Source organism: Misgurnus anguillicaudatus, chromosome 12, assembly GCF_027580225.2.
Source record: "Misgurnus anguillicaudatus chromosome 12, ASM2758022v2, whole genome shotgun sequence".
In the NCBI taxonomy this organism is placed as follows: Eukaryota; Metazoa; Chordata; class Actinopteri; order Cypriniformes; family Cobitidae; genus Misgurnus; species Misgurnus anguillicaudatus.
Window position 1 is genome coordinate 16,500,001 of NC_073348.2, and position 17,256 is coordinate 16,517,256.

Sequence of the window (17,256 nt, forward strand, 5' to 3'; positions counted from 1 at the left end):
TGAGACCTCTAATATTGATTTTAAATGCCATCTTTATGCCCTCTTATTCAGACAGTTAAGAGGGCAAGAAAAATCCCAGTCGGCCTGCTTAAACGAGCCCCATCACCGGACGACCGCGTCTTTAGCGGCGACTACAATGACGATTATGACTACGACCAGGACCGCCACAGCGTTTACAGTGGACGTAGCTACCCCGATCGCGATGCCAGTCTAGAACGAGAGCGAGGTGGCTATGCCGACGTACATGACCGTGACTATGAACGCGGTCGAGGGAGGACCATGGACCGAGGCATGAGCCCCGATAGACAGTACCGGCGAGACGGCAGCCGTGGACGAATGCTCGACCGTGAACGTAGCCCAGAACGACCTTATCGAAGTGAGCACGCCCTCGATCGTGATCACAGTCCGGAGCCTCGTTTACGAAGCAATCGGACACTGGACCGCAACTACAGTCCTGATCGACGCTATCGTAGCGAACACAATCTGGACAGAGACCGGAGTCCAGACAGGCGATACCGCAGCGATCGGACGTTGGACAGGTCGCACAGTCCAGATACGCAATACAGGCCAGTACCAGCTTCACGTTACAGCAAAGAGAATTTGGCCGAAGAAGACGACCGCAAGAGATACGATCCTCGCAAAGACAACGCAGTCAGGAGGAGTAACAGTAGAGACCGGTTGGACCGCTCACCCTCCCCACCACAGCGGCAGGAACCTTTGGATAAGCCCCTCAATGTTACTCTTCTAAAGAACCGACCCACTGATGGTAGATGCATTGACACCTTATGCTGTTTTTTTTTTGTTTAAAAACTTTCATAGCCCAACCTCTAACGTTCTGTTTAATTATATTTATCCAGAATATGGCCTACGACTTGGCAGTCAGTTGTTTATCAAAGAGATGACAAGCACCGGCCTGGCATCTAAAGAGGGGAAACTACATCAGGGTGACGTTATTCTGAAAGTGTGTCTAAAACTTATCAAATGTTTTTAAAATGTTATGTTAATCTCTAATCTTTGTAATGTTTTATTTCAGTCTGCTGTACTATAGATTGTAAATTATTAACACTAGTTTTCCTGTCTCAGATTAATGGTACAGTCACAGAGAACCTTTCCCTTGGCGATGCCGGAAAGTTGATCGAGAAGTCTCGTGGAAAGCTGCAACTGGTGGTCCAGAGGGATCGCAGTCAGGTGCTCGTCAGAGTCCCACCCATGGTAGACAGTGATTCTGAAATAGATGGTGAGTGAATTTCCGTAACGGAGGAAAATGCCAGACAGGGTGATGATGAATATCATGAATATGAGGGTGTACTCACACTATCCAAATCAAGCTGTGCTCGGGTGCGTTTGACCCCCAAAGCCTGGTTCGTTACTAGTGCGATCGCTCTGTACCATGCCCGGGCGCAGATTGGTTAACCCTAGTTTAGAGTTAAGATTAAACATACTTATTACAAACCATCCGAAGACACCTCAGTGGCTTTATTTACATGCACCCTAAACATTGTAATCTGATGTAAATGTTCGTTTACATGTACATTAAATAGAATCCGAACTGAAAGCCAGGGTTGCCAGATTCGCGTATCAAAATCATCCGAATGGACGTTCAAAACTAGCCTTAAAAGCACCCCAATGCCTATTCACAGCCCAAATACCTACAACTAGCAACGAAATAATTTAGTCTTTAACCCACAGAAAAAAACAACTGGTGGAAACAGCTTAAACAGTAGCCCAAATCTAAACTTGAAAAAAGCAGAGGACTTGGCAACGCTACGCTGCGGACAGCATCTCTCGTAGAGTTCAGGCTTTATCTCTGGATAAAAGTCGTAGAAAGTTGTTCTTTAGAAGTTTCAGATATAGGTAATGAAAACAAACGCTATTTTATTACTTTAAGTAGCATAATGTTTTAAAAGCATACATAAACGCTGCAGAATTTATTACAGCGCATGTACAGCGCGTAACCCCATTAACGTTACTTTAATAATGCGTGATGCTATTGCCTTGCTATTGCATGTTTCTGTGACGAAAATCATGTGATATAAGAGGTAAATATAAGATGAACTTGAGCACAAATGTTCTGCGCATGTGCACAAGGTATTTTTGCATCCGATTTAGAAAGTATAAATACGATTTACACGTTTACATGCATACTTTTCTGACACCACCCCCTTCAGGGCTCCAGACTGCCACCAAAATTTGAGAGTGTGCCACTGAATTTTACATCGTCGCACATGTGCGACCAGTAAATTTTACTTTTTTTGTGACGTGACACTGAATTTGAAGCAGCTCATTGTACTTTATGCATCTAGCATTAAAGTATTTATTAGTAATACAATGGAAATTAGTAGAAATGTGAATATTTGGTTAGCATGTTGATTTACGGTGTGTGCCCCTAAATTTTCTGGTTGCGCCCCTAAAATTTTCAGTTGCGGGCCACTGTGCTCCTAGTGAAAAAAGTTAGCCTGGAGCCCTGCCCTTCAATACGATCCAAATTTGCATCCGATTGTCCTCAGTCGTATTGATTAAGGTGTTTACATGAAGACTTTTCAATACAATTGAGCCATCAATACGATTACAAATGGATTATTTGGTTGCATGTAAACGTACCTAGTGTAATTTGTTTCTATCTCCACCTTCAGTCCCAGTCAGTCTTATAGCATTTACACCTCTCTAAGTGACACAGTCATCCACTTACACAATTATCCATCTTGCTATTCCATTGTGATGATCACATATATTGCGTACATTTGTGTTGCAGATATCTCAGAGATCGAGTCATACCGCTCGTACTCTCCTCAGGATGAGAGGCGGAGAGATCACTCAGACCTGTCCTCGCACTCCTCCAATGAGAGGTTACAAGACAAACACAGGTAATACGGGCAACAGCATATACTAAAATTATTGTATGAGCAAATTATTGTTCATGGTACACTTGGTATTTTAATCTGTTTCTTTTTGTCCACTTTCGACCGCTTCTGTCCTGAATACTTTAAGAAGGTGTTCTCTGGGCGAGTCCATCTGCTTTCATTTAAACGTGAACGCTGGAAATGACGGGTTGAAATTGATGCGCACGAATATTAGGTCAGAGTCCGCTGCTTGTGTAGTTGGTAAAGATGCTGCACAACGTTTTGTACATATAGGAGCTTTCTCTGATACTTTAGAGCAATTGATGAAATACGCTTGCGCAACTTTCACACGCTTGCAAAATTTAAAAAAAATTAAGGAGTCAATGAGCAGCAGCCTCAGTTTTATCAATTAAAGCCTTATTATTGCACTGAACACTGTGGGTTCGAACTAGAAGTCATGTTCTTTTTAAAAAACATTGTGCACACTACATTACATTAGGTCAATATGTGGAGAGTAGGTGGTCTATTGTGGATGCTCGAACACATTCGACCACATGCAAAAGCAATCCGATCGTATGCGTTTTTGACTACCTTTGAATGTGGACGAGCTCAAAACGTTTCACACCCCACGTAGACCTGTATTTAGCGGTCTTTATCCACTTTTTATCCGATCGACCAAAACGCATCTTAATACCAGCTGTAAACAGGCTCTCAGATGTAAGCAATGAAAAGCGAACTATATTAAAGCCATTTAAGGTAACGATATCATATTAAATACAATAAATAAAAATGAGTGTTAAATCAAAACACACAAATTTACACTAACGTTAACCAATGTTACTTAACTAATTAACAATAACATATTCTGTTAAATACTTGCTGCAAAATTACTGCAATAAGAAAACATGTTGCTACACAGGGAAAACTATAGGATTTTATAAAGTCATGCTATGCCGCTACGTGTTGGAAAGTTTGGTACAGCCACACTATATAATAAAACGACGGAGCTGCATTTATGCAACTAAAGTGTACCGTGCTTTCCGGACTATAAGCCGCATCATTCAAAAATGTGTCATTAAGACGAAAAAACATATAAGTCATAGTGGACTATACGTCGCGTTTATTTAGAAAATTATTTCACAAAATCCAAGCCGAAGAACAGACATTTCATCTGGAAAGGCGAGTTATTCAACTAAACAATAGCAGACAGAACAGCAGGCTGAATAGATGTCTGTACGTTAAAATAATATTAACAGTTATTTAAACGATAAACCATAGCATACAGAACTTATCTGGAAGGCTAAATTAACCCAACAAGCCAACTAGCGTGAAGTTCGCATACTCGTCTTTCCCCATTACTGAATTCATTGAATACATAAATAAAGAAGCAGCATATGGCGAACTCTCACGGCTGTAGACGGTAATGATGTCTCTTGCCTCATAAATGTCAAAATTAATTCATACTGACTTACAAGGCGCACCTGACTATAAGACGCAGCTTATAGACCGAAAAATATGGTACTTATGTAAAGCCTGGGATACACTGCACGATTATTGGCTGTCCCAGACGAAAGATTGCCATCGTGCAACAATCGTCACGATTTCTGTGATCGTGGCTCTTCATCGGTGGTCCTATGTCGTACAGTGAGAGAGGTTCAAAGACGGACGTTTTCCCGGTCTTGCATCCAAAGATAGCCTACGATAGTTTTCTGACAGTTTGCTGCCGAAGCTTCTGTGTCATCATCGTACAGTCTACATGCTTGTCGTACCCGAGTTTAAACGATCCATGTCGCACAGTGTGATAAGGTAATGATCTTATATGAGGGCAAAAATCCTGCAGTGTATTCCAGGCTTTACTTCCTACTATGCTGTTTGTTAAAGATACGACATCCAAGCTGTGTTCACGAGGTAACAAATTACTTTATTTTTTTGGTTAGAGATGAACCTCCTAATAGACTGGCTAAAATGGGAGCCATGCCGACTCCATTTCGAGCAGCACCAGCAGAGTCACTGCCCCCACCTCCACCTGAAGAAGAGGAGCTTCGTAGTGAATCACCACTGCCAGGTACCAACAGTACCAACACCCAGAACTGATATCTGGGAAATGGTGTTCAAAATCTTAATAAACTTAAAAATACTATAGATTTATAGATTCGTTATTGTTATCACACAAAGGAGATGCCAATGATTTAAGCATTACATTTTGTGTTTTTAAACAGCACCAGTGGTCAATATTGCTTCAAAAGTGAGCGCTCCAGTAAAAGCCAAACCTTTGCCAAAGGTCCCACTGCAACCCAGTCCCGAAGACCTGGAAATATATGGGTTTGTATCAATATTAACCTTAATATATATGAACATTTGGTACAAAATGCATACATTTTTACTGTAATTTGGGGATTTCAAGCTAGTTTGGAACTTTGAATTAACTGATTTCTTTAATGCAAATGTTAACATAAATATCAATCCCTGACAATTAATAAAAAAGACAGCCATTCTAGGGGGATAAAAACTGAGTATATGATAAACTTTTGCTGATAAACTATTGCTGCAATCATGCCATGTTGTAATTACAAAAGAAGATGCAGCCCTTGACATTCCACACTTTTCATGTTTATGGACTAGGATGGTAACATTTGTTGATCCAAAATACATCCATCTTGAGTTAGTTCATATTATTTTTGAATGAATATGTTGTCTACATTGACAATAGTAAAGTATAAGGATTACTAAACAAAAATATTGCAAGACAACTTTAATTCAAATTTTACTCCTGAAGTTGCTGCCATTTTGTGTTTTGTGCAATTTGATGTCATTGACCACGTTTACATGCACCCTAATAATGCGATTATAATGGGATTTTGGCAATACTGCGATTATACTTTACCTCATGTAAACACAAAAGTTCGATAAAAATAAGTATAATCGCATTAAAAGAGATTTTTTTTATCGCAGTATGCTTTCATGTAAATGCTTTAATCGCTTTTATACCGCACTAACTGAAGTGCGCGTGTGTTTTAGTCACGCACCTTAAGCACAAATTCGTTTTAAACTCTGCCAACGCGACTCGCTGTCAGCAGTCTGCCTTCATCCAGAAACAGCTCAAATAATGACAGCAGTGTATAAAACCTTTAAGGGACATTATAACGATAATTTATAACGATAAATATATTAGTGAACACATCATAATGCATAATGATAACCTTATGCTAATTCGCTCAACGAGCGCGGCATTAACTAATATTGGATATTTCTTGTAATAAAAACTTTTTTGCAATTGTTTACATGTCACTGAATATGTAAATATGCTGTTCTTGTTGCATTTACATAGGTATGTTGCTAAAATTTTTAAAATGGTTAAATGCTAAAAGTAGTTGATCAGATAGAAAGAGCTTGAAAAAAGCTTTTAAATGAGACCAAGATCATATTATGGGTTAAAGAATAACAAAGTACTGGCCATTTGAAACTCGAAAATCATCACTTTATTTGGTCCCATGTTTTCCATTAAAATTCAAGAAAATGTGTGACTGAATCATGAAAATTATAAAATTTTTGCTATAACTTTTTACATTTTTGAGATATTGACCTGAATCTTTCAGGATAAGCTGTTTGCCAGATCCTCTAAATACTACTTCTGAAAAGTCAGATATATAAAAAAACAAACCACTAATTACAACAAATAACACTCTTTATTCAGTCTATATATACAGACATCTACTACATGGCTATACGGCTGCTCCCCATTCTTTACCATTCAAGCAGATTTTGGTAGAGGTAAAACCACCTTTGGTAGTCGTTCAAATTTATTAAAATTTCGTCCACTTGTAGTTTAGCAATTAAACTAAATGTCTTTACAATTTCAAGAATGTCTTTACTCAACTTCAGTAAAAACAGCGATGATTTTACAAACAACAGACTTTGGCGAGCTCGCACGGCCAGTAGTTAAACATAAAAGGTGGTGACTGAAAACGAGAAGGTACCTATGCTTCTTCCGGTGATGTTAAGAATTAAAACTCAGAAATTTCACCATCAACAAACCAACAGAAGCAGTATTTTCCACAACACCTCGCGCCGCCTGAGGAAATCTTGGGTTTCGTTGAGCGGAACCAAAAAATCAGCCGCGACAGCGGAGTTAGCAACATACCTAATTTACACAGCGGGAAACCAGCAGATGTCCTCAACTCGCTGCGTTTCTCGTAACTAAACAATAAATGTAGTAGTTTGTGTGATAATATCTTACCTTTTGGCGTAGTCAGTGTGGTAGAAAAAGCATTAAGTAGTGAATTTCACAGCAACTGCATCAGCGCTGGATACCTGAGGTAATTTTATTTTATAGACCTCAGCAATGAATGAGCTTTTCTACTACATTTTAAGTGCGCGTGCACTTCAAGTTCAAATAGATTTGATTGGCTGTCAATGGTTTATCGTTCAACAGGTGCCAAAATCGCTATCGTTATAGTTGTTGTGTGAATTCCGCTATTATCTTTAATATAGAAAGATTTTCAAAACTATATTTTTATAGTTATAATGTGAACGTCCTAACAGGCACTGTCATAATATTTCTGTCTTCATCACGGCACCGGATAATGAAATACATCCATAACAGCGTGTTTGTCATTTAACGTAAGTAAATTAAAACTGTGGACCATATATGTGAGTTCATCATTTGTGCTCTGCATTGGGCTATGTGTGAATAATCCGAAAATAAAAACTGCATGTAAACAGGAGTGAAGAAGTTAGCTCCAGTCATTTAAACATCTTACTGCGATTAAGTCCTTACTCTGATTATTGGAAATAATAGCATTATTGGTGTACATGTAAACAAGCTCATTGATCAGATGGTAAAGTTGGCACGCTCAGAAAATTCAAGATTTACAAATTAATGCTTTTTGCAAGTAGTTCAATTCATATAGTATAATGTTTCTAAAATAGGGATCATGTGACCCTTTTTATCATGTGCTAAAACCCTGAGAATTATCACATGCATATGAATCTAATAAATATTGTCCCACAGCCTCAATACTGTGATGGTGCGCTTCCAGAAGGGCGAGAGCGTTGGCCTGCGTCTGGCTGGTGGAAACGACGTGGGCATTTTTATTGCAGGCATTCAAGAGGGCAGTGCAGCGGAGATTGAGGGACTCTGCACCGGGGACCAGATCGTGAAGGTACAAACAAAGTCTCAAGTGCACTACATGTACATTAAGTATCATGTCCCTTTATCTGTCATGCAGACTATATCATTAGCATTTTCATTTGAAAATGTGTGTTTTGTCCTGAAGGTGAACAATACAGATTTCAGAGGCATGATCCGCGAAGATGCAGTTTTGTGTTTACTAGAGATTCCCAAAGGAGAGGATGTGACCATCTTGGCTCAAACCAAACCTGATGGTACTTAAGCACACCTCCATACAGTCAAATAACCAAGTTTACAATACTGTGTTGTATATTAAGAAGGTACTGGATATACTAATAAGCTCTCCTGTGGTTTTGTAGTTTTTAAAGACATCCTGGAATCCGGACGAGGAGATAACTTCTTTATCAGAACTCATTTTGAATATGAGAAGGAGGTCCCTCAGGGCTTGACCTTCTCAAGAGGAGAGATATTTAAAGTAGTGGATACCCTTTATGATGGAAAGCTTGGTAACTACCTCGCCATCCGCACCGACAAAGACAACCAGCTGTTGGAGAAGGGAATCATACCCAGCAAAAGCAGGTGAGAAGATTGTGAGATGGTGTGGATGTGGGTGATATTCAGTGTAATGTTTTGTATTATTAATTTTATATGTTTGCACACTATTAGGGCGGAACAGATGGCAAACGTTCAGAATGCGCAGAAAGGGGCAGGCAATGACAGAGGCGACTTTTGGAGACTCCGGGGTCAAAGGGCAGCCAAGAAGAAAGATCTTCGCAAAAGCAGAGAGGATCTCAGTGCCACACCGGTCACTACACGCTTCCCAGCATATGAAAGAGTGGTGCTACGAGAAGGTACTTGCAAAATATATATTAGGGTTGTGACAACTATTTAAATAATCAATAATAATTGTTAATGAAATTTGTGTTTGACGAATGTCATCATCAGTTTAGTTTGGTCTGTGACATCACCACGCATTGCAAAAGCGCAAGCTGCTTATTGCGTTAATACGTTTTAGGTATTCAACATGTTACCTATATAAATGTAGCATTATTTATTGGATATTTATTAGTAGTTTAATTTTTTAAATAGTTTAATATTTAAATAAAATAAAAATAATAAATACATTAAGTGCTTTTAAATATCAGAATATTTGAATCAAATAAAAATAATACATTTATTAATTGCTTTTAAATATCAGAATATTTAAATCCAATCAAATAATACATACTTTTTAATATCAGAATATTTTAATATTTTAGTAAAATAAAAATAATAAATACATTCAGTACGTTTTAATATCAGAATATTTTAATTAAATAAAAATAATAAATACATTAAGTACTTTTTTAATATCAGAATATTTTAATTAAATTAAAATAATAAATACATTCAGTACTTTTTTTAAATCAGAATATTTTAATTAAATAAAAATAATAAATACATTAAGTAGTTTTTTAATATTTAAGTGCTATTTTTTGCCTTCGTGTTCTAGATTACGTAGTTTGTTTAAGCATACATGTAAATATTCTAAGGCATTTTTTTTATCTATAATGTAAAATAAGGCAATACATTTTTCAATATTTACTTTTAAAATATTGTTCATGCTTAGTTTTAGCGTTTAACATTTTACCCAACTCTTCAGTTTTTATCTGTCTCTCTCACCAGCTGGGTTTAGACGACCTGTTGTTATATTTGGCCCGATTGCCGATGCTGCCAACGAGAAACTTGCCAATGAACTTCCAGATGAGTTTGTCTTAGCAAGTAAGCAGTTCATAACCAGTATAAATGTTATTTTACAAATGTAATCGTGCATAGTGTGCATGTGTATTAACTTATGCATGTTTGCATTGACAGAGACCGAACCTAAAGACGCCGGCACAGAGAAATCATCAGGTGTGGTCAGACTCAACACTATTCGTCAGATCATTGAACAGGTAAATACCCCATACACAAATTAGATGAATATTTAATAATATTTTGTGCCTTTTTTGTCAGTCTAGGTCTACTAGTATAGCCATAAATGCTGGAATTGTTCACTTTTCCCCGTCAGAGTTTTTTTTAAGTTGCCAGCTGTAGACGGTAATGTTGTCTCTTGTCTCATAAATGTCAAAATTAATTCATAGGCGCACATGACTATAAGACTCAGCACCAGCCAAGTTATGAAAAAAAACGTGGCTTATAGACAGAAAATACGGTAGTATCTGATCAAACTTCTTGTTCTCAGGATCTGCACGCTCTGCTCGACGTCACCCCCAAGGCTGTTGACACCCTGAACTACACTCAGTGGTATCCCATCGTCATCTTCATGAACCCTGACAGCAAACAGGGAGTGAAGACCATGAGAAACCGTCTAGTTCCTGGATCAACCCGCAGTTCACGCAAGCTTTATGAGCAAGCGGTTAAACTACGCAAAACCTGCCAGCACCTTTTCACAGGTTAGTCTGATCAAGTGTTAATTTCGTTAACAACATTTTCTTAACTATGAGGAATTTTACTTGTTGACAACCTTTTTTCTTTGATTAAGACGAGATGGTACACCAAATTTTCCCCAATTCTGAGTCAAGTGTTGGAAACAAAGGCTTGCAAAAAGTTTAAAAGTGTCTGCCAAATACATAAATGTAATAATAAATACGTTTGAATTATCTGAATTCAGCCAGATCATCTAAACAAGTGATTATTTATATTTTAAACATCTTTCTTTGTCCAGCTACGATTGATCTGAACTCTGCTCATGATGCCTGGTTTGGAAGTCTGAAGGACATCATACGAGAACAACAAGAGAGATCTGTCTGGGTCTGTGAGAGCAAAGTAAGCATTAGTTTACTTTAAACACAAAGCAGAGAAATTAAAAAGTCAGGAGAAGCCGTTCTAAAGGGAAAACTGTGCCGTTTCAGCTTGATGGATCAGAGGAAGACCTAGATCTCAATGACGACCGTATGTCATACCTGTCGGCCATGGGAGCGGATTACCTGAGCATGGACAGCCGTCTGACCAGCGATTATGATGATACGGCCGACGAGGGTGGAGCCTATACGGATAACGAACTTGACGAGCCCGCCGATGATCCGCAGCCGACGTCTGCCATCCATCGCTCGTCTGAGCCTGTTAGCGAGGAGGTTAGCTCACTTTTGCGTCATCTAGAAGCATTTCCTTGCTTGTGTGTCATTTTTATGATTGCTTGGAATGTATTTTATTAGGTCTAGTCACCTTTTACCACCGTAACCATGAATCATTTTATCAAGTCTGTCATTCATCCAACTTTTTTTTATTACTGTCAGTTGTACGATTCATATCCGGGATTAGAGGTTGGTTGGTATTCAGCATAGATATGTACACTAGATGTCGCCTTGGCTACGGCAGTTCATTGGAACGAATGCGTCAAATAGAGCCGCCATCTTGAAACAGGGGATCCTTGCATCAGCGTCATTGTAGGCAATGGTGTAACGGAAATAAAATCACCCTAAATCGTTATGCATGCGATTTTCTAGGTTTTCAAGTCAGATCATCGATCAAGTCAGATCATGTTCGTTTCAACAGTCAGACATGTATTTAGCATTGAGTCCAAAAAAAATTTAAGTTTTGATGTTATGAAAATCTACTTTTTCTTACTATAATGCATAGTGCTAGTAGGCCTAACATCCATACGCAGCACAAAAGTCCGGCATCGTCCATGAATTCGAAGTACAGGCGGAGATAGCAGCATTACCTAGCTACTTCCTATGACAAGACCCCTGTTTCAAGATGGCGGTGGTTTTGACGCATGCTTAGAACCCCAAGGCGACATCTGGTGTAAATATCTATGGGTATTCAGTAGCACAGTAGCAACAGTCACTGCCAAATATGTTGTCTTATCAAAATTTTGCACTGACCCCTCCCTACAGGTCTCACACAAAACTGCATAGACACCTAATCTAGCTAGCACACTACCAAGATGGTTAGATTAAAGGATTAGTCAAATCCAGATAATTTACTCATCACCATGTCATCCAAAATGTTGACGTCTTTCTTTGTTAAGTCGAAAAGAAATTATGTTTTTTGCGGAAAACATTCCAGGATTTTTCTCATTTTAATGGAGTTTAATGGACTCCAACACTTAACACTTAACTCAACACTTAACAGTTTTAAAACTTAACAGTTTGTGGTTTAAAAAGGGCATACTTTTTATTTTTCTTCCCAAAAATGACAATCATTTCGCTAGATAAGACCCTTATGCCTCATTTGGGATCATTTAGAGTCCTTTGAAACTGCAATTTTAAACTGCATTTAAACTTTTAAAGGGACACAAGGCAGCATTTTTATGTTAATAAATCATCTTCGTAAGTCGGTATATGGTTAAATGACTCATTACATGACGAATGAAGACTCTCTCACCCGCCCCTTCAGTCTCGTAGTCTCAGATATAGAAAGCATTTACTCCCAGACACTAGGGGGAGCTAGTAGAGAAATAATACTCAGACTGGCCTTGTGTGCCTTTAAGATTTTTTTTTTAAGAAAATGGACTAATCCTTTAATGTGGATGTGGATTTGTGGTAGACACATAGGACAATTAATTTGTCCAGATTAAAAGAGCAATCCTTCAATTCATGTTATAATAGTTTCATATATTGAACTTCTGAAAAATCTTGTTTCTTAAGTAAGTAACCATTATAGGGTAAAATGCAATGCTGTTCTTACATTCCTCCGTCATTGCATGTCTGTTTATGTTTTAAAACCAAGAGTCTATTGTTAACCCCCTTTTGTTTTGTTTTCTTTTTACACCCATGCAGAGATCCATTCCAGTTCCTCACGTTCGTATTAAGAGAGCAGGAAGCAAAGAGGTGCTGCAGGACCCAAGTCCACCGCCATCGTTTGTGCCAGAACCCCCTAAAGTAAGCAGTCCCCATCGAGCTCCTTGTACCTTCCTATCTCTTCTTTCTTTGAAGTATTCTGTGAACCCCTTAACAACTAAATCAAACCATTCTCGTCTCCACAGGTCAGGTTGAGTTCAAGTGCTGGAGACTCTAAAAGATTGGACTCTCGTTCCAGCAGTACAGTAAGCAGTGACGTGCCTGTAAGCACCAAACCTCTTCCACCGCCTGTAGCCCTAAAGCCCAGCTTCAACATGCGGTCAGGCTCTGCCGACGACACGTCCTCCAACGACCCTGCCGATGACCCAGCAAACCGCTCATTCATGGGAAAGGTGAAGGCCTTTGAGAAGATGGATCACCTGGCACGAGCTAAAAGGATGCTTGAGCTACAGGAGGCTGAACAAGCACGGGTTTGTGTCCTATTTGAATCCATCTCACACAAATTCCTGCATCTGGGTCAAGCCTAGTTTTTAAACATTATATTTAGCATTAACAATGCATCATAATAGTTTATGGACTGAATTGTATTTACATATTTTTATTTAACAAAACTAACTGGGAGAGGAAATTCGTTCGGTTGTCATGGGATGAAAACTAAATTCTGTTTATTTACTTTTTATGAAAGGAACTATATGGATATTTATTTATTTATTCAATAATCGATTTTGATCAAATCAATTAAATTGTTCATATTGGAACCATTCATTGAAAATTGAACTTTTTATTTTTTAATAACAGCTTGAGATATCTCATAAACATCCGGACATCTACGCGGTGCCCCACAAACCAAAACCCAATCAAAACAGACCCCAACCTATCGGGTAAGTTGTGTTAAATGTGTGTCAGTCCCTATTTTTTTGGTACATCTCATCACAAATGACTTTGTTCCCCTCAGGTCAAGCTCAAATTCAGAATCCTTCGGCTCAGCCTCCAAACCACCGCATGCAGACAGCCGCTCCCACCACCGCGATGACAACGACGAGGAAGTTTATCGACGTCAGTTAGCCGATCAAACCCGCAAAGGATACTACAACCCCCAAAAATATAACGATACTGAACTGTAACCCATGTTCACTGTGATATGTCATAATATGTTGAATCTCAATTGCATGTGCGTGTATTTTCTATGCATAAAGTGTCATTTAGAACCATTGACAAAGCAGATGCAGTGTTGAACACTACCAGCTATTGGTACATGCATATATGCAGTATAAATACGACAGTTATATTCTTACTAAAGCACAGTTAAATTACTTTTAAAGTTTTTTGCCATGTTTTTATATGAATATTTCAGTGTATGCCTCATGTCTGCTTGTAGTTGTGTCTGTTTGTATGCCCACAATACCATCATGTTTTAGTCTCTAATGAAAGCTACAAGATGGAGTTGGCGTTACTTTTTAAACACTACAATTTACCATCATCCAAAAGCAAAAGTGGGATAAATATTTCAAAACCTTTATCTTTGAGTGCCTTAACGCCATTGATCAAACAGCTATTGGCTTACTGTAGGTCTTAGGTTTAATAAATGCTTTTATATTTCCTGCATATATTACTGTGCTATGATTGCCATACATGCTTATGATAAAAATGTGTAATATCTGTTTTTATATCGTTCCGAGGTTGGATTCATTCAGAATATGAGAGTATCACGTGTAATGTTAACACTATTGATAAATTACTATGATCAATCTTTTGCATTTACCACTAAAATACAGATTTGTGGGAAATAAAGCTGTTTTAAAATGTAAAGACAAAATAAATAAACCAAACTTTTAATATTATTACTTTGCTTGCTGCATTATTGTTATTGTTAATTTTCGAGATTACACCAAGAATTAAACACGCCACACCATAAATGACCTCGCTTAACAATAAATATTGAGTAGTTATTGTTATGCAATGATTTTGAGAGTGCTGCAGGGATGACTTATTTTTGCAGGCCAATCCCAGAAGTTAGGATTTTAGCAGTTCCATTACCCAAAGTCTTGTTTTTTTTTTTTTTGAATGGGTATTAAGTTAAACTCCTTAAGTAAGATCTTGGGTTAACATAAGCCCAGAATGTTTTTGAAGTTTTATTCAACGACAACACTCGCCAGTAATACCCGCTTGTGACTTTTTAAAGGGGACATACCATGAAAATCGGACTTTTTCCATGTTTAAGTGCTATAATTGGGTAAAACCAGAGGCGGACACTACTTAAAGGGGTCATATTATGAGATTTTTTTAAGATGTAAAAGAAATCTTTGGTGTTCCCAGAGTGCTTATGTGAAGTTTTAGCTCAAAATACTCCACAGCTAATTTATTATAGCATGTTAAAATTGTAGGCCTGAGCAAAAATGTACCGTTTTGGGTGTATCGTTTAAAATGCAAATGAGCTGATAAATGCAAAACACTGATCACAATGATGGTGGTTTGTTGTAATTAAAACTCAATTGTGCTTTCAAGTACTTTTTTCTTTCTCTCTGCACTATGGCAGTGCTGTGGTTGGATACTGCAGAAAAAGGGGGCAGTATTATTGTAATTTGCTTTGCTACTTACCTCACGAAACAGGCGAAATCTGAACAACTTAATTTTTCACACGCTTGCAGAAAATGGTTTACCCAAACAAAGTTACTGGGTTTATCTTTATTACATTTTCTAGGTTGATAGAAGCACTGGGGACCCAATTATAGCTCTTAAACGTGGAAAAAGTCACGCTATGACCTCTTTTAAGTATTTTTACGTTCTACATAAAAGTACATTTTCAAGTATTCGTATTTTGTCAGTGTTTTTCTTTGGAAAACATACATTCCAAAGCATATTATCATAATTTTAACCCCACTACATTTCATAATTTCAAGTTGTTGGTTTATATTTAAGTACATTAAACATCCAGTAAGTTTTTTTTACTTTTACTTAAATAAAAAGTACTTTCGTACTTTTACTAAAGAAATGTAAAAGTACACAATTTTATGTAATTAGGTATTAAATAAATTTTAATATGCAATATAAAAGGAATACACAATATGATACTGTACTTTAGAATGTAGTGAAAAAAAATTTTAAGTAATTTTTTCCCAAGACAAACACTCTGATAAAGCACAGATGCTCTCAGTAGCGCCTCACTGCAGAACACGAGATCTAGGGGGCGGGGTTGGATTTAGATCCAGGGGCGAAGCTGGATCCAGATCCAGAGATCCCATGGGTCGGCAGTTTTACCACAAGACACGTCATACACGTGTTGTTGCCTTACCATTTCCGCATTAAGTTGTAACTAAATTAAGTTATTCTTTTGACATAAAAACTAACTTTACTTATGACTACAAAAAAAGTAGTGTCTTTACCCAGATAGCACAGGTACGTCTGCAAGATGTCTGGTAAAGATCTGGAGATCTGGAATACATCTGGTGTGTAAAAACGTCTTATAAAGATCTTAGAAAGAGCTGCTTTACATACATTCAAAAACGTCTTGCAGATGTCTTCAATATGTCTATATGACATCTTTTAGGAAACGTCTCAGAGACGTATTGCAGATGAGCAAACAATCTAAATAATACGTCTTGCAGATGTAAACGCAGACATCAAATAGACGTCTTCGAGATGTTTGTGTGCTATCAGGGTAGGGTGAAATGTAAGTTTTTTTGCTATAATGTTTTGGAGTAAAACATTTCGGGTAAGCCTACGGCGAGTAATCTTACCACATGCAGTTTAAGACCTATGAATGGATACAGTATAAATATGCATAATTATGCATAATTATATATATATATATATATATATATATATATATATATATATATATATATATATATATATATATATATATATATATATATATATGTGGCATGTTATTTAGAAATTAATAAATTGAATTTATCTTGTATGGACTTTGAACTTGTTTTAATGCGTCTTGCTTACAGCCATTAGGAATAGGAAAAAATTAATGTGCGCCTGAACCAAGACCCATTCACTTTTTAAGACCAATGATATTGGACCCACTCACTTTTTCTCTAATTTTGCACATATGCATCACTTGTCAGAGAGCCACTAGAGGAGTGCCCTAATAAATTAAACTCCGTTTCGCATTTTAGCTGCAGCCTTGACTTCCCAGATGATGCTTCCTTAAATCCATTGCACTTGGCTCATTTAGAGTCCATATAATTTAATTGTTTTTAATACTTTCGGCAACTATACTCCCATGATGCAATAAGGTAAGCAAATGTTTTATTAAAAGGCACCAGAATACAAGAAAATGGCATCTACTCCAGTAAATGCTTTGGACCCACCCACATTCATTTTGCTTCCGACGCCCATGGTCCCACTAACTTCCAGGTTGGCCTACAAAATATGTCATCCCTACAGCACTCCATTTAGATATTTGCTCGTTTTTATTACGCAGAAGAATATTGTTTGGCCTCTTCCTATATAGACTTAAATATAATTCTCATTTTGATATAAA

At 37.6% G+C, this 17,256-nt stretch overlaps 1 protein-coding gene across 2 annotated transcripts in view; it reads left to right on the forward strand.

Moving 5' to 3' along the window:
- Nucleotides 1-14,599, forward strand: part of tjp2a (tight junction protein 2a (zona occludens 2)) — a 37,344-nt gene extending 22,745 nt beyond the window's left edge. For both annotated transcript variants that reach the window (XM_073874024.1, XM_073874023.1), the window contains 19 exons: nt 52-766; nt 858-961; nt 1,084-1,237; nt 2,753-2,864; nt 4,778-4,905; nt 5,060-5,162; nt 7,852-8,002; nt 8,117-8,225; nt 8,331-8,550; nt 8,638-8,822; nt 9,637-9,732; nt 9,826-9,905; nt 10,196-10,406; nt 10,679-10,779; nt 10,866-11,087; nt 12,738-12,839; nt 12,944-13,228; nt 13,557-13,639; nt 13,714-14,599. In XM_073874024.1, the coding sequence (XP_073730125.1) occupies nt 52-766; nt 858-961; nt 1,084-1,237; nt 2,753-2,864; nt 4,778-4,905; nt 5,060-5,162; nt 7,852-8,002; nt 8,117-8,225; nt 8,331-8,550; nt 8,638-8,822; nt 9,637-9,732; nt 9,826-9,905; nt 10,196-10,406; nt 10,679-10,779; nt 10,866-11,087; nt 12,738-12,839; nt 12,944-13,228; nt 13,557-13,639; nt 13,714-13,882 (3,330 nt within the window). In that variant the 3' untranslated portion in view covers nt 13,883-14,599. The remainder of the gene's footprint in view (nt 1-51; nt 767-857; nt 962-1,083; nt 1,238-2,752; nt 2,865-4,777; nt 4,906-5,059; nt 5,163-7,851; nt 8,003-8,116; nt 8,226-8,330; nt 8,551-8,637; nt 8,823-9,636; nt 9,733-9,825; nt 9,906-10,195; nt 10,407-10,678; nt 10,780-10,865; nt 11,088-12,737; nt 12,840-12,943; nt 13,229-13,556; nt 13,640-13,713) is intronic.
- The last annotated feature ends 2,657 nt before the right edge of the window (nt 14,600-17,256 follow it).